The sequence below is a fragment of the Ovis canadensis genome, chromosome 12 (genome assembly GCF_042477335.2).
Source record: "Ovis canadensis isolate MfBH-ARS-UI-01 breed Bighorn chromosome 12, ARS-UI_OviCan_v2, whole genome shotgun sequence".
Lineage (NCBI taxonomy): Eukaryota > Metazoa > Chordata > Mammalia > Artiodactyla > Bovidae > Ovis > Ovis canadensis.
The window spans coordinates 79,995,510-80,014,027 of record NC_091256.1 but is presented as its reverse complement, the minus strand read 5'-3'; the positions used below and the strand labels follow the sequence as shown (position 1 = coordinate 80,014,027).

Genomic DNA, 18,518 nt, shown 5'->3' with positions numbered 1-18,518 from the left:
CAGGGCTCTGTGACAACCTAGATGGGTGGGATGGGGGTGGGGGTAGGAGGGAGATCCAAGAGAGAGGGGATATATCTACACATAGCAGATTCACTTTATTGTACAGCAGAAACTAACACAAAATTATAAACAAATTACTTTCCAATAAAAATAACTCAGAAAAAAATGTAGAGTCAAGATTATTCCTGAAGGAAGTAATTCCAGCATATTTTTATGTTTTATTGGAATTATTTATATTCCTTATTACTATTAAAGTGGTCTCCTTGCTTTTCTTAGAGCAGCAGTATTTAGCAGAAATATAACGTGAGCCATATACTTAATTTAAAATTTTCTAGCAGCTACATTAAAAAGCACAAAGAAGTAAAATTCAAATTTCAATACATTTTATTTAAAATGGTCATTCAAAGTTTTATGCTTTTAATATGCAACTTCTTCCCTGGGTCTTTCCTGGATCAGGAAGATCCCCTGGAGGAGGAAATGGCAACCCACTCCAGTATCCTGGACTGGAAGATCTTATGGACAGAGGAGCCTGGTGGGCTGCAGGACATGGGGTCACAAAGAGTCGGGCATGACTGAGTGACTAACACTTACTTATGTAATAAATATAAAAATGACGAATGAGATTATTTTAACCTTTTGTCATACTAGATCTTCAAAAGCTGCTGTGTATTTTATACTTACTGCACGTGTGAGTTTAAGCTAGCCATACTTCAAGCACTTGATAGCCACATGTAGCCAATGGCCACCCTACTGGACAGCACAATCTGCAATTAGTAACTGTTCAAGGAACTGAAAGATTTTAGCTCAGTGGTAGATCATAGTTTCTATGACTAAAGCCACCTAAAAATGCAACAAGGAGACTTACGAAAAGGTGAGAGTCCAATCTCTGGAGGGGCCTGGGTAATATCTTCTTTATTAACTTTTTATTTTATATTGGACAACAATCGGTTAACAACGTGATGTTAGTTTCAGGTGTACAGTAAAGTGATTCAGTTATACATATGCAGGTATCTATTGTTTTCTACTTCTTTTCCCATTCTGGTTGTTACGTAATACTGAGCAGAGTTCCCGTGCCATAGAGCGGGTCCTTGTTGGTTACCCATTCTATAGCAGTGTGCACATGTCCATCCCAAACTCCCTACCTAACTACCCCTCCTCCCCTCTATCCCTATCTGGCACCATAAGTTCCTTCTCTAAGTCTGTGAGTCTGTGTCTGTTTCTGCAAATAAGTCCACTTGTATCATTTCTTTTCAGAGTCCCCATATAAGCAATATCATAGGATATTTCTCTTTGTCTGATCTGAGTGGTTTGTCTTGCCAAGCAGACCACTGTATTGAGTGGCTCCTATGTGCCCGACACTGTGATACAGTAACAATTTTGCAAAAACTAACTCACTTAATCCTCTCATCAATGCATGGAGGCTGCTACTCTGACCATCTCCATTCACAGATGAGAAAACAAAAGCACAGGGTGGTTAAGAAACTACCCAAGATCACAACGCAAATCAGTGACAGAGCCAGGATTCAAACTCGGACAGTTTGGTTCACATTCCTAGCCACTAAACTCTGCTGTTCTCCAGGTGTTTATTTTTCAAATATAAGAGCTAATCATAAGGCAGCATTGTTTTTAGCTATTTTCCTCCCAATCTAGGTCAGTTATTTTTCAAGCCATGTGGGGGGTAAGAAAGGCACAAGGAGATGGGACTCCAGAAAACCCTATCGACCCCTCAGCAAACAGAGCAGCTCCACCTTATCTGTCGGAGTTCCACACAAGAGTTTATTTGGGGAAAAGGGAAATGGTAAAACCCATTGATTCAAATATATTGCAGCTGTATTATCAGAATTCTAATTTTCTGAGCCTCCTGTATCTCTCAAGTCTCCTCCTTAATAAAAGTTCCCAGTCAGAAACTCACACCTTTTTTTCTGAACTTATTCAAAAGAATTAAATTTTTTTTCTTAAAGGGTTCATTTTATTTCCTCTTGCCAGGTTCTTATTATGCCTAATTGGCATCTCTGTGAGAAGGGAAAGGCAACCCACTCCAGTATTCTTGCCTGGAGAAGTCCATGGACAGAGAAGCCTGGCAGGCTATAGTCCATGGAGTCACAAAGAGTTGGGCACGACTGAGTGGCTAACACTTGCGCTTACTTACTTCCTCCCGTCACCCCAATCCCCATCATTTTTCTGCCATTTGGTTCTTTCTTACAACGCAAGGTGCCTGTGCCATGCTTCACCTTGGAATCTTTCGATGGCTTTCTATTTCAAGGCAGTGTTTTATTCCCTAAAGGATTCAAAGAGTATTTATTAGAAGGCTTAAATAACTGTGAAACACTGAGCTCAACACATTCTTTTTTTTTTTTTTAACTGCAGAAGTTATGAGAGTGTTTCTCAAAGCATCTTACGACAGCCCCTTTCTCTGCCACTACACATCCCTGGGAATTAGAACAGTGGAGTCGGCCTACCTGGACCATAAAAGTAGAAACCAAGAGTAGTCGCCTGGCACGCTTGTAAGAAGCATTAAATGAGTTGATCAACAAAAGGTGCTTAGCATAGCACGTGATACATTAAAAGCTGGTGATTATTTTAATTATTTTTGTGACATGTTTTAGGAACAATGTCCTGTGGGATCTGTTAATAATTAAAAGTACTTAGATACATCAAACCCTTCAAAAATGGTCTCCACCTATCTACGCACCTGCTCCTTCCTCCCCTCCATAACCCCTAGACACCCACACCCACACACACACCCACACACACACACACACACACACACACACACACACACACAGAGATCAGTACAAACTGCCCTCTGCCCTTGCCTGAAAATTCCACGTTCTTTCCTGTTTCTATACCTTGGCACAGGATGTTCTCTTTGCTTTGTTTCTTGTTTTTCCTATTCTCCCAGCTCTCGGGATTTTGGGAGCAGAGACCCTGTCATATTCTGCTTCCCCAGGAGATGACCGTTTACTAATCACATGAACCAGGCCTGGGAACTGAAATGGCAGCAAAGCCGTGCATTCAAAACCAGATTTGACCTTCGAAAAGTTTACCGTATTAGTTTAGGGATTTTTGAGAACCAGCCCACTGTTCTCCTTGCTTGGCCCCGCAATAAACCTTTCTTTGCTCCAAACTCAGATATGTTGGTTTGGCCTCACTGTGTATCAAACACAGGATCCTGCATTCAGTAACAGGAGGATGAAGTCATACAGGACATAGTCAAACACCAGTAGAAAGACAACGAGGCCTTTGGTGATCCAAGGTGCCTCAGGATGACCTTTCATTTTGTTGGAAGAGGAATATGTGTTTAATGCTAAAACGTGTATCATTTTATATTAACACTTGTGTATATTTAAAAAATCACTGTTCATTAAATTAAAAAATAAGTTTACCATATGGACAGAGATCATTGTACATTTGTCAAAATCCACAGAATGTGCACCAAGAGTGAACCCTCACGTAAATTATGGACTTTGAGTGATATGATGTGTTAATGTGGGTTCATTGACTGTAACAAAGGTGCCACCCTGGTGTGGGGTGTTGACAGTGGGGAAGCAGTGTGGGCGGGACGGGAGGCATATGGAACTGTGCTTTCCACTCAAATTTGCTATAAACCTAAAACTGCCTGAAAAAATACAGCCTCTGTTTTTTGGGGGGTTTTTTTGACCACAGCATGTAACTTGCAGGATCTTAGTTCTCCAACCAGGGACTGAACCCGTGTCCTCTGCAATGGAAGCATGGACTGCCAGGAAATTCCCTACAATGTTTGGGGCTTTTTTGTTTTCTGGGGTGCACTGGGTCTTAGCGGTGGCATGTGAACTCTTAATTCTAGCTTGTGAGATCTTGGTCCCTGCCCAGGGATCAAATCTGGACCCCCTGCATTGGGGGCATATAGTCTTAACCAATGAACCACCAGGGATCCCCCCTATAGTCTATTTTTAAGTTATCTAATACAACACCAACTGTAATTAATGTATATCAAAACTGAAATCAAAATTTATTTTATTTTCTTAATACAAAGCAGAGAAGGCAATGGCACCCCACTCCAGTACTCTTGCCTGGAAAATCCCATGGATGGAGGAGCCTGGTAGGCTGCAGTCCATGGGGTCACTAAGAGTCGGACACGACTGAGCGACTTCACTTTCACTTTTATGCATTGGAGAAGGAAATGGCAACCCACTCCAGTGTTCTTGCCTGGAGAATCCCAGGGCCAGGGGAACCTGGTGGGCTGCCGTCTATGGGGTCACACAGAGTCAGACACAACTGAAGCGACTTAGCAGCAGCAGCAGCAGCAAACTCTAAAACATGCATGCTTTATGCCGATTTACATACGGATGCTTAAATGCGTACACCCAAATGTGCTACTAATAAGGAAAAAAGAGCCAACTACCAACCACCAAGGTCAGAACCTTTCACGTGCTTATCCAATTGTGTCAGTTACCAAGCTACATATATCCTTTGGGCCGGACAGTCTCCTCCACAGGAAAAGAAAAGTCAAAGGAAGACCTGAACACCCAAACCAAAGTATAAACATGAAGACCAGTCAGAGAAACAAGTGCTCATGTGAAACAGTCCTTCAGAGGATAAGAGGCAGCCTGCGGTAGGTGCCAAGGGGAGAGGAAGACCTTCCCTGATCCCAACTCCTTGTGCAAATGGAAAGAGGGTGTGGATCCTGAGAAGTGAGGAAAGAGATCAAACATGATCATTTTCCAGAGGGACTACCCTGAGAACTGGGCAATGATATCCCAGGGCCCAGGGCAATCACAGGCTCTTCCTTACCCTAAGGAGGGCTTGACTCTCAGGGGTCTGCCATCAGTTCAACGCTGGCAACCGTTCAACCACGGTCCCTTACCTACCAACCTACAAAGCTCTCAAGAAACAAATGCCTGAGTGTCTCTCTCAAAAGTCTCTTCTCCTGAAAGTCTACACGGCTGCAAAACAGCAGGGCTTGCTTATTACCAAAGGGCATGTTGCTCTAAGAGTCTCCTCTAAAGAGAGGTAACGTGACTGTCTGAATGGTGAACCCCGGGTTTGCTTAAAGCCCAAAGAAAACACGGGTCATGAGGAATCTTAAGAGGAACAAAACTCCCATTTTACAAGCTCCCACAAAAAAAGCTTCAACAGTCATGCTCACTATAAATTTTTTTCTTTTTTTTTTCTTTTACCCTCTTTGAAGAGCAGAGTATAGAAACAAACAGAAAATAAAAGCAGCTATATCCACCCAGTATGTGGGAGTTTTCTCCTTGATATGTAGCTGGAACATCAAAACCCCAGCTACCCCACTTGATTGTTTTTAAAGAGAGTAAATGACTTTGGGGAGGAGAATCTCATTACAGCCTCCTCATGGGCTGAAAGCAAAGGGGAGCTGCCACACACACACACCCCTATTTCCTCCCCCCCACCGCCCCCAGCCCCGTGCAAGCTCTAGGGGGTATCCTTGCTTCTCCCAGCGTCAGAGCAGGTCTCCACATCCACTGAAAGGTGTTACGAAGGAGGTCACGCTGGGAATCACAGGATGCTTGGAAACCAGGCTGAGGCTGACAAGCCGGCCCCGGGCCGCACTGCGGCCTCTCCACTCCTCACACGCGCGCCCTTACCTCCCGCAGCTCCAGCCTCTGGGCCACCGCCTCCAGGCACTCCCGCCCCGTGCTCTCCACGGACAGCGTGCACTCGATAACACTGCTGTCCAACAGGCGGATGCGAGTGACAAAGCAGTTCTTGCTCAGGACGTTGTAGCGCCGCGTCCGGCGCAGCTTCAGGCCGAAAGGCATGGCTCTGCAGGCCTGGGATGCCGCCCTCGTGTCCCGGCGCCCACGCCCTTGAGATGGCCTTAGCAGCTTCGTGACGGGGCACTACCACCCGTGCTCCTCCAGGTGCGGAAAAGGGCGTCCATGCCCGGCGTGGTGCTCCGGAGGGTCGCTGCAAACACAAATGTAGCAGCAAGGTTACGGGCTGGAAGGGAAGCTCCAGGCGGCACACGTTCCTCCCGCATGAGCACATCCCCCTGAGGCCCAGGTTCAAGAGCCTGCAAACTCTGATGCTCCCAAGCGCCTTGGGGGAACCCATGCACTTGACCTTATACAAGGGTGATATGACAAGATCCACTTCATGGCTAGAGACACGGATGTTCAGAGGATTAAAAAGACTCATCCAAGAACCCACGTGGCAAAGTCAGTATTCAAACCGATGTCCATGCAATTTCAATTTTTAAGAGATCATATTTCATTTATTAGATAGGCACAGACCAAAAAAATTAGTAATACCCACCACTGAGGAAAATGCTGGGTAATATTTTTTGGTGAGAGTGTAAACTGATGAAATGCTAAAAAAACAAAGCTTGGTTACTAATAATACATAAAACTTTAAATGTATATATCCTTTTACTCTCTAAACTTCTACTTTAAGAAAGATTTCCTAGAGATACATTTGACCAAGCTTGAAAAGGACATCCACTGAAAAATTGTTTATAAGTAGCACTCTAGTATTCTGCCTGGAGAATCATGGACAGAGGAGCCTGGTGGGGTACAGTCTATAGGGCTGCCAAGAGTTGGACACGACTGAAGCAACTTAGCATGTACCTATAGCATAAAACTGAAACATTTTCTCTGTCAACAGAGAATTGGTTACATAAGTAGTACTATACCCACAGAGTGTAAAAATATGCTATCACTGACAATTGAAATAAATACATCATTTGCAAATTGTTTGAATTCGGCTAGGTAGCTAGTGTTTTTAGTGTGGCAGTCTAGGACATGGAATTAAATGGAATTTTAAAAAGCAAGATGCTTACTGTATGCATAGATTCCAGTTGCATAAAATTAAAAATATGTAGAGAAAGATATATTCTTGTGTATACATTAAATATTTCTGAAAGGATGCACAGAAAGCTGTTGGGTGGCTGCTTCTTGGGAGAGAAATCTTTTACTTTTCCGTGTGCTCTAATAAAGATTTATTCTTAATCTACTTACAGAGTATCACTTTTAAAATTGAAAAAAATAGGTAGCCAAAACGTGTGCTGCTAGATCGCTGATGATAGAAGGAAAAGTTACTATATTAACTCTGGTTGAGTTAAAAACTAAATATTTATGACAACGCAGGTAAAGAAAATCTCCTTCAATGTATGAAAGTGAAAGTGTTAGTCACTGAGTTGTGTCCCACTCTCCGTGACCCCATGGACTTGTAGCCCGCCAGGCCCCTCTGTCCATGGGATTCTCCAGGCAAGAACACTGGAGTGGGTAGCCATGCCCTTCTCCAGGGGATCTTCCCGGCCCAAGAACTGAACCCTCTCCTGCACGGCAGGTGATTCCTTACCCTCTGAGCCACTGGGAAGCTCCTTCAGTGTGCCCATGGTAGTTTTAATGATGGTTGTTTCTGGTGAATAGAATTATGAGAGACTTTGTGGTTTAAACATTTCTTTGACTACTCTTGATTTTCTGTTTTTATTGTCGTGAACACTGCTTTAATGATCGGGTAAACCATAGTGAATAAGATATCATGTTTACTCAAGAACCAACCTTCTATTAAAACCATCCAACAGCTTGTACTGAAGTCACTTTAACCGTAAGGTTGGAGAAGTCTCAGATGGGCAGCAAAACTTGGAGTTCAATAAGATATTTATATCTCATTGCCCCTCTTTACCCAGCTATCAGAAAGTTTGCTTCAAGTATCATTAACTTCAAATTTCTTAAGTCTCTTCTCTATTCTTTTTTTAGATAAACTTTTTATCTTATATTGGAGTACAGATGATTAACAACGTTGTGTTAGTTTCTGGTATATAACAAAGTGATTCAATTATACATATACATGTATCCTTTCTCAAATTCTTTTCCTATTTAGGTTGTTACATAATACAGCCTGTCTGCTCAAGAAAGAAGGAGTGAAATTTGAACTTTTTTTTAACTTCTAAATATATTGTCCATTTCAACCCCATTTACCAGCTCTCTGGTATTGACTTATAATCCCTATTTTACAGATGGAAAAAGTGAGGTTCAACGATTCAAGCAATTCATTGATCCTGAACTTAAAATCTAATCTTGCTCCTCTTTTAACATTATTTGTCTCTATTTTTAATACTTATTTTCTTATATTATTGGGTGATAGAAAATGAAACAAATATGCATTTAATTATTAATTATAAATTAGTAATTAATGATGAGTCAGTCTGCAACTTTCTTTTTTAAGAAAAAGTGAATACATGAATTCTTTAATGTACTTAAAATCACAGCTGTATCCTTTTTTCACCAAATATTTAGACAGATGTGGGGAACCACCCTATTCTCATTTTGTTCCTTTACAAAATGTTTGATGCAAAAGCCCGTCACCAAACGACACCAAATTTAACTCAGTAATAACAAGATTTACTGACCCCCAGATGTCCCATGAATGCCAGTGATGACATTATCGCCATGGACAACACAAGAATAAAATAACAACAGCAGCAGCTTTACCATCCGCCCTGTGCCAGCAATGCTCTCGCTGGGAGGTTTCCAGGGCTGTCATCTTCCAAAGAAGCCAGACATGTCCACATGGCCTCTCTGTTCAACTTTCTGTTTCCCGTGAAGCACAAAGAACCATCATCTCCTGTTCATATGATCGTTCTGTTCATTTGATTCCCTAAGTCAGGCAGCTGTTAAGCCTTTGCCACACAGAATTACCTCTGAGCCCCCCTACACTTAGACAAACAGGAATAGCTACTTGCAGGAATTCTTGAATTAATAATTCTAATGGTTTCAATATTTCGAAATCACTCCTTGTCAGAAATCACCCCAGGCCTCAAGCCAGGAGGTTGTCAGGACACAACCCTACAACACAGCCAAACACACTCCCGAGACTCCCTGGGCCAGCCTCTGTCGTCTGCCCTCGGCACATTCCTTAGCGTGACAGGTACATGTTTTATGAAGGCTTAAAATACATATGCAAGAGGCTCGGGCTTGGTAAAATAGATGAACGTTTCTAAATCACTTTATGTTGGCAGGGTGTCGTGTTTACCTCCAAGGTAGGCCAACCTGATGATCTCCTGATATCGGCAGAAAAAAACACGGAGGGACCCACCCAAAAAAGGAGAAAGAAAAAAAAAAGGGTATCAGAATTCAACTATGGAGTCCTTAAAGAGTTTATTCCTCTCACATTTCCATGAACTTGCTAACACACAGGGCAGAAGACATCAAGATTCAATTCCTATATGAAAAACTAGAGAGCCTCAGAGAGAGAAAAATATTTGCTCTGTGGGCACAAGTCACATTTCTCAGCCTGGGCCGGGCACCTTACCCCTGGGTGTGTCACTCTGAACACCTAGGAAGGAATGCGGCTGGCTCGGCGCACATTTATCCCAGCCACTGCTAAACACAGTCCCTGCTCTTAAACACATATTTGACAGGACACAATCCATAATCCAGCGATAAAAAGTACACCGTACAACAGGGTGCACAGATAAACACTGTTTTTATAATGAACAAAACACACACAAAGAAATGGGGAAAAAAGTTAGGTCACCAAAATGACTGTTATCTCAGGGCCCCATGGCGATGGTATCAAGCAGAACTCTCATTTTATATTTCATATATTGTACAATCATCCATCAGTCTCTGCAGGAAATTGGTTCTAGGACCTCAACAGAGACCAAAATTCGAGGATACTCAAGTCCTTATGTAAAATAAAATAGCACAGTGTTTGCAAAGAACCTATCTTATACTTTATCTCTAGATTACTTACAATACCTAATACAATACAAATGCTTTGGAAAGAGCTGGCCAGTCTGGCAAACTCAAGTGTTGCTTTTTGGAACTTTCTGGAACTTTCCATTTCAAAAATATTTCTGATCTGAAGTTGGTTGAACCCACATATGTGGATCCCGTGCCTACAAAGGGCCAATTGTATTTCTGAATTGTTCTAACATTTTACAACTGCCTTATTTTTGTAACTAAAGATTCTTTTCAAATATACTAGCTACAGAAAATGGTACATCAGGTGAAACATCTGACAATACATCTGCTGCTGCTGCTGCTAAGTCGCCTCAGTCGTGTCCGACTCTGTGCGACCGCATAGACGGCAGCCCACCAGGCTCCCCCAGCCCTGGGATTCTCCAGGGAAGAACATTGGAGTGGGTTGCCATTTCCTTCTCCAATGCATGAAAGTGAAAAGTGAAAGTGAAGTCGCTCAGTCATGTCTGACTCTTATGACCTCATGGACTGCAGCCTACCAGGCTCCTCCAATTCATGGGATTTTCCAGGCAAGAGTACTGGAGTGGGGTGCCATTGCCTTCTCCGTACATCTCCTAGAAAATACCTATTTTAAGTTTTAAAGAACTTTTGAAATCTTCAGTTTGTCAGACACTTGCCAGGTAAACTATGAACAAAAAAGCTTAAAAGAAAACTGGTCTGGTTCCTCTAAAAGTCAGTGTCATGAAACAAAAATTGGACAGGAAGGACTGGAGGCAGACTGCTCCAGAGTAAGAGAAATCCTGGAGTCATAAAAACAAAATGCAATGGGTGACCTTCATAAAACCGAGCTTGCAAAAAAAAAGTTATAAAACACATAAGACATTAGGGAAACCTGAAATAGGGAGTAGAAATGAGATGATATGAATATTTTATGGTTTTCTTCTTTTTCAATAGTGGAATTGTGGTTATGTTCATCCCAGATTGCTTAGTGGTAAAAAATCTGCCTGGAATGCAAGAGGCACGGGTTTGATTCCTGGGTCAAAAAGATCCCCTGGAGAAGGAAATGGCAACCCCCTCCAGTATTCTTGCCTGGGAAATCTCATGGGCAGAGGAGCCTGACAGGGTCTACGGGGTCGCAAAGAGTCGGACACAACTTAGTGACTAAACCACAACATTATATATTTAGGTGTAAAAAGTCACTCACTTAACAGAAGGAGAGAGAATTCCAAATGAGCTGAGCAGTTCTATAATTCAAAGTTTAATCTTAGGGAACAGGACACACTCAAACCTTGGTAGCAGAACTGGATTCATCCAGAGAGGCCTAAAATGGATGTCAATTATTTATCCTCAGTTTACTCATCCATAAAGATAAACTCAACCTCAGACTGTGCTCAGTTGCTCAGTCATGTTCGACACTCTGTGACCCCATGGACTGTAGCCCACCAGGTTCCTCTGACCATGAGATTCTCCATGGTCAGAGTACTGGAGTGGCTTTACTCACCTGTAAAGATAATCTCTTCCCCAGGTGTTTGTGAGGTGCCAATGAGAAAACGTTTCCTGGGTGTGCTCAGTAAGTGTGGGCGTTTTCCCCTCCTATGCCCCTAGCTGTGAGCTGGGTTTGCTCAAGGATAGCAGAGCAGGTGTGTTTCGAAAGGACTTGAGGATCTTGGCACCTACTGTGGACAAAGTCTTTTAAAAGAGAAAACAGGCAGGTACTTTTCTGGTGGTCCAGTGGTGGAGAAGTTGCTTTCAAATGCAGGGGGTGTGGGTTAGATCCCTGGTCAGGAAACAGGTCCCATATGCCTTAAGGCAAAAACAAAACAAAAAAAAAAAACCCAAAAACCCAAAACATAAAAGAGAAACAGTACTGTAACAAAGTCAATGAAGACTTTTTAAACAGCCCACATCCCTCCTTCCAAAAAAAATTTTAAAAAGAAAAAGGCAAAACAAAGAATATAAAGTTTAGCATGAAGCAATGACAATTCCATGATGAAACCTGGCCAAGTGTAAAACAAAATCACAGCCTCTCCCAGCACTGCTCCCTTGCCATCCCCCTGACTCTGACATCGGGAGCAGAAATGAACCAGCCATCAGAGGAAATGTCCCATTACCAGCCCATCCTCAGTGGGTCAGAAGACTGTCATCTCAGGCAATAACGTGTAGAGAGTGTGTGGTGTCAGCAACTGGTTTGGGGTTTGGTTTGTTTTGCTTGTTTTTTGGTAGAAGGTTGATTCTAATCTGTCTTTGGTTTTATAACCCAGTTGGCTGTGTCTCTACAGCCGCAGGCATATCCCAGTCTCTCTCACACTGAAGAATCTCCCAGAGGCCTCTGGGCTCCCAAGTAGCATCCTGAAGGGAAAGATCTGTGTCGGATTCAGCTCTGTGGTCCCCTGTGACCCGGAAATGGAGCTCTGGCCGTGGCAGGAAGCTGAATAAATATTTGTCGTTATGATGAAAGAAAGAATGAATCCTGAAAACAGTTGAGATTTTTGAAACCAGAGTAGGACAGGCGTCTCCAGATGACCTCAGTGAGTCCGGAGGAATCTGGAGCCTCAGAGAGGATGGACTCGGGGAAGCTTAAGAGAGGCTTAAACCATGGAAAAAATGGCATGAGACGTTATTTAGCTCCCTGGTGCTTCTTGGGGGAAGAGTTTTACCCAGATTTCTAAAAGTTCTGCTTCTCCAGCCTTTGATGTGCCATATTCCAGGGGTGGTCTTGAAGACCAGAAAGATGCCATATGCCCAGAAGCTCTCTGCAAAAACTACACTGGAACTACTGATGGGTCAGGGTTTCAGTGTGCCCGTGACTGCTGAAAGCAATTTGCTGGGATATTTGCTCTGTAAACACCCCACTCCTTTCATGTAATAGGCAACAGTAAGAGAGAACGCACAGAAAGCTTTAAAGTCACTTCTAAAACCCACTCCTGACTAATCCATCAGATTTCCCAAACCTCTAACATGTACATATCCATCTCTAACTATCAGCTGTGAATTTCTAGTACTTTGTACTCCTTTTATCTAAACATATCAGTGAAAATCCTGCCAGTTAAAAACACAAAGCAAAAACAGCTTCATCATCGTACAGAAAAAATTATTTGGCTGATCTAATAAATCTTTAAATATGATGGGTTAAAAGTAGAGAGATCTTTCATAATGTCAACCAAATACAGCTTAATCTGCTTTATTAAATTACCTGTACAGCGTTTAGAAAAATGAAAGACAGAAATTAAAACCCAAATCTTCAAGACGGTCATCACACTTTCTCTTGCATTCTCATGCTCTGTTACATATACTTGCCTCCTTTCCCCGCCCCCCAAGATGTAACCTTCTGAAATCACTAGCAGAAGCTAACTGTTGTTCAGCTGCATTCTTTATTTACCAACAGCTTCTGGAATCTTTCCAGCATTCCATGTTATTGCAACTCCCAAGCACACCTCACAGAACTATGTAACCCTGGTCTGGGTGTGAGAAGGGGAAAATTGATGTAACTCACACATCCTGTGTATAAAGCTGCAGAAGGCACAGCTTGGTTCTGAAAAATACTATGTCATTTTCCTCAGGGGAGTTTTAAAAAAGCATGGAGTGAGAGGGGATGAAAATGTCTTCTCTGACTCCCTCTTTGAAGAGCAGCAGAAAGGAGGGAGGCAGGGGTGAAACAGGAGATTGGGTTCGACACATAAACACTACCATGTGTAAAAGAGAGAGCTGGGGGGAAGCTGCTGCATAGCACAGGGAACCCAGCCTGTGTCTCCGTGAGGACCTAGAGGCCTGGGATGGAGCGGGTGGGAGGGAGGGTCAGGAATGGGGGGTACATGTACACTTATAGCTGACTCACCTCATTGTACAGCAAAACTAACCCAACATTGTAAAGCAATTATCAAACAGAAAGAATAGCAGAGAGGAAGTTCATTTTTAGTAAAAAAAAAAAAAATCAGACTATTAGTTTCTACTATAAATTTGACATATACCCATATGTCTAATTATTTTTAGCCAAAAAAAATTTTTGTGCAAGGTCTGAAATGCAAATGTCTACTTTTCAGTTGCTAAACAACTACAACAAAAACAGAATGGCCACCTTTTAAAATCCCTTTATTTCTCTCCCACCAACTCACTTTCAAACATCCAGCGGTGAGATGCAAGAAATGTGTCCAAAAAGACGTTTCCTAACATTCCCATGCACTAACTACGTAGGTGGCCTTTCAAGCCTTTCTTAAGCTGTATTTAGAGTGAGAAGAAAGCTTCCTAATATAGTGCCCCATCACAAGGGTGCCTCACCCACAGGAAAGGTAGCTACACAGTAACATCTCTGCAGAATATGGCTGAAAATCAGGAAACAGAGCCAAAACAGCCTTTGAGCATTCATATATCACAAGGCCCTTAAGTCCAACAACATACAGTTTTGCTTGGGGAAACAACACTCTCACAGTTCATTTGTTCTAACTTTACATACCTTTATATAGCTAAATCTGCCCTTAGCAGATTTAAAAGGGATAAGCAAAAGCACCTTGACAGGGCATAAAATCCGCAATGAGGGAGGTGACAGATAAACTGGAAAATGACACTGGTGGTAAAGAAACTGCCTGCCAATGCAGGAGATGCAGGAGGTGCAAGTACAGTCCCTGGGTTGAGAAGATCCCCTGGAGTAAGAAATGGAAGCCCACTCCAGGATTCTTGCCTGGTGAATCCCGTGGACAGAAGAGCCTGGCGGGCTCCAGGCCAGGGGGTCACAAAGAGTCAGACATGACTGAGCATGCGCACAACAGCTGTACTGAGAACACTCTGCAGTAACAGGGAATGATTAAATAACATCCAGTGGACTCTGGCTGAGAAGGCAGAAAATGAATATATTCTTAAACAGTCCCATTCATAGTGGTTAGAAATAACAAGAAAAAAAAATGGTTCTTGAGAAGGTAAAGCTTCTGTTACTTGGAATCTTTTTTTTTTTTCCTTAAGCAAGTGGTTCCCTTTTATTTCTGCTCTTACACTCAGAAGCAAACCAGTTCCAAGAAGTATCAGATGCTGCCATTTTTAACCGGGGAAGGGAGAAGGAGAGAGGAGGACGGGGAGATGCAGAGGAAACGGAGGAGACCTGTGGAAGGCAACTCTGGGAAAACAAGCAGTAGACAAGGTCCCCCAAGGTAGATGTTTAAAGAAATCATTTCCCATGGGGTCGCAAAGAGTCGGACACGACTGAGCGACTGAACTGAACTGAACTTTGAAGATTACTGCCCTGAGGTTTCTAGAGAGACAGGGTCTTCCCACAAGAAGGACCTTAACATGTGAAAATTTCCATTTCTCACTTAACTAAACTTTTAAGGCATTCAAAGTACCTCTTGAATATTTACCAATGAAACGATATGGTGTTTGAATTTGCTTAAAGGAATGGGGTGGGGGAACTCGGGGTGGGAGGGGCGGGTAGAGGTGAAGCAATACTGGCCTACTGGCCATGAGTAGACAGGTCTCAAGGGTTGGAGCCAGGCAAGTCAGGGCTCAGACCACTCTCTACAGCTTTGTGCTTGCCATCTTTTCCATATTAAAAAGCTTTTTTTTTTTTTAATAAAGAAGTATTTCTTAAATGGTACTTTGAAAGCAACCTGGCATAACAGATAACAGTGCCTACTTTGCAAGAGGCATTTTACAGAAAAATAGGGTCAATATTTTCCCTCCAACCCAACCCCTCTTGCCCTTCCAAAGTAAACCTTACATCTCAGGAGATCAAATTGACAGTGGAGTTTTTCATTTCATCTTTAAAAGATGACAGGAATAGCTCTTTTGGTAGGTAAAGTGACAAGTTGGATAAAATACAGAGAACAATCAATCAGGCATAAGATAAGGGGTTCTTCTCTGTCCAATTTGCATAATCACTTGTATCAAAATACCTGACTCGGGTTTACTCCTTAAATGAGTTCTGTCTATTCATGCCAGGAATGCTTTGTCCTCAAGACTCCACCCTTCTTTGAGAGACCGTAGAATCTGCAGCTCTCAATTCCAGCTCTTTCTTCTGTCACTGTCTACACCCACAGCATGGTGATGTGTGTCCTGGAATGTTCAAGCCAATCGCCGTCAGGGATCAGACTGGGCGATTCCCACAAGAGTCAGAGCATGAAGAAGGCAATGATGGGCGCCTCCATGTTTAAAGGAGAGTCGAGGCCAGGGGTGCCCTGCTGAGCTTTAACTCCAAAGGCCCTTGGAGATGGTGCTTCCTAACACCCCATTTCACAGGATAGGGCATCAAGGCTGCAGAGCTCAAGATCTCGCCAGTTCCTAATCATGCTATCTGACCTGCCACATTCTGATTCAAGGAACCATTCTAATAAAATCCAGGAAGCAGGTTGGAAGCCATGACCTGGTGGCAGGAAAATGACAGTGCAGAAGCAAGCCACCACATTCCATCAGGAGGACTGCGGCACGCCCTCTGCAGCCTGCCGCTGCTCCCCCCAGATACAAGACGCAGACATGGCAGAGGCAGACCCCGAGGAGGCTGAGCCATCTTCAGCCCTAGCATGTTCTATCCAGAGACCACAGCAGCAGGACAAGGCCCTGTTTGGCCCACGGTACACGCCCCCCTACCCCCAAGGCCTCTTACCTAAATGGCTTTCCTCCTACAGTCCTGGTCTGTGGTCTATGCCACCCAGTGGGGCAATCCTAGCAGGTCACATACAACCTCTTCAAAAACCAATTTCAGAAACAATCGCAAGAGCTGTCACCGAGGTTTTCCAGCCTGGTCATGTGACTCACTTGCAAAAATTAAAAAAAAAAAAAAAAAAACTGGCTGAAGGTAAACACACCTTTCACTTGCTTCACCCCCTTGCCCTTGGGATGAACACCCTGAAGGGACAAAGCTGATGAAGGGCAGGGGCTCTTCGTGAGAGGCTGCAGCAAGCGAACGCCCTCAGCCCGGTTTCTACACCTCCCTTTCCTCCGCTTCCTTCCTGCCCTGAGTCCCCTGTCCAGGGCTTTCGGATGGGAGGACTCATCTGTGTCACTTCCTCTGCAGAGGCGGCAGCCAAGCATCTCTGCCCATTCTCTCCCTCCGGGTCTGCACCATCCAGCTCTGGCTTCCCTGGGTGCGTCGCCTTGTTCCCAAGACTCTCCAGCCCCATCAAGTGAGCCTCGCCCCGATGTGGAGTCGTTTCCAGGTACGAGCCGCTTAAAAGCCACCTCACTTTCTCCATTTGTAACAGGAGGGTGATACGAGTCCCACCCCTCACAGAGCTGTTGGAGGAATGAGAGGAGTTAAGGACCATTGAGGGGGCTGGCCCAGTGCCTGGCATGTGGTCCGCACTGCGGCTGTTTGCTCTCGTTGCCCTTGTTACTGTTATTTCACTGAATATTGCAGGAAGCCCAAGAAAACCCAGACTATCGCCAAGTCCCCAAAGAGTTAAAAAAACAAACAAACAGTTTTCCAACAATCAATGGTTTTAGAATGCTTAAAGTTAAGGCTATTCATCATAAGGAGGCAAAACATGAATGAAAAATGAGCAATTACTGGTCCCGCTGATGGAGAACCACGCCAGGATGCCCAGTGAACTTCAGCTATGTGACCACCTCAGGGAGTCAGGAACACAGCCAAGTGGGTTCCAAAGTGTTACAACACAACCACCGTTCGGGAGCCAAGATGCTGAATCGGGGGGAGAAAGATCGGAAACAGGTATGAACTAGTGTCAGCTGTCAGAGAGTTGCATAATCCCCACTGATGCAATCAAATGTTAATTACTAATGGGAGAAAACAAAGCTTCTACATATGGATAGGTGGTCATGCAACAAGTACGTCCCTTCATGTAGGAAGACTACGTACACGTATGCACCGATGCATGGCAAACCCACCCTAACTATCCTTTCTTTTCTTTGTCCCTTACCTGGTAGACAGACAGACAGACAGACAGACAGACAGACAGACACACACACACACACACACACACACACACACACAGTGGGTACTTGGTAAAACGTATGTTGTACTAAGTAGTTCTGAGTGACAGTACAAAAATCTGTCTACCTCTAGCATAGCATAGTAACTTCACTGTTGTAAAAACATTTTCTTCATGTTAGGATCAGTGACCTCAAACCTGAAGATCTGTTCAGCTGCCTGCATCTCGCAGAGCAATTCTGGGCCTTGAGAAAGAAGATACTGCACACGGGTTAACCCTTCTCCTGCCCAGCGGATGTCTGTGCCCTATAGGGTGTGAGCCCCGTTAGGACCAGGGCAAATGTCAAGTGCTTCAGTTTGCAATTTGGACTTTTAGCTCTTAAAAACTGAAAAACTTACACAGGTACAATCTAACAAGTTCATATCTAACAAACGCATAAAGACTATACAGAGTAAATCTTATCCAAGAGGCCTCCTTTTGCTCTGATTTATATTTGAAAACGTTAAGGATTTCAAATTTCCCTGGAAATAAACAACATCTACTGAAATCTTTGTACATAAACAGAAAAAGAAAGAAAGAAAGAAAGAAATCCCTGGGAAAATAAGTGCATATCAGCTTTTCAACTAGATTGTTAGAGGGCAGGAACCAACAATGTTTTACACAACTTCTATAACCCCAAATGCTTCTGCACTGTACTTAACACATATTCTGACTCAGCAATGCCACTTTGGGGAAATTACCTGGAAATAAAAGCAATGGATCTTCAGGTTACATGCAAGGATGCGGCAGTAAACATCATCTATAGCAGAGAGTGGGGACTAAGAACAACCCCTAGTAGAGTTATGACCAAATAAATTCTATAATTGTCACATTATTTTTGGTATCATGCAGTTATTAATATATTAGGAATATCTGAACCTATGAACTCAGAGCAACACGTTAAAAATTCTATAACTATTGGCTTCCTGGAAAAGTTGAAAAAAAAGGGGGAAAA

The 18,518-nt window shown here is 43.3% G+C and overlaps 1 protein-coding gene across 1 annotated transcript in view; it reads right to left on the bottom strand.

Moving 5' to 3' along the window:
* Nucleotides 1–18,518, bottom strand: part of PTPN14 (protein tyrosine phosphatase non-receptor type 14) — a 186,664-nt gene that overhangs the window by 109,673 nt on the left and 58,473 nt on the right. Inside the window, exon 2 of the mRNA XM_069544951.1 lies at nucleotides 5,592–5,913. Within this exon, the coding sequence (XP_069401052.1) occupies nucleotides 5,592–5,765 (174 nt within the window). The 5' untranslated portion in view covers nucleotides 5,766–5,913. The remainder of the gene's footprint in view (nucleotides 1–5,591; nucleotides 5,914–18,518) is intronic.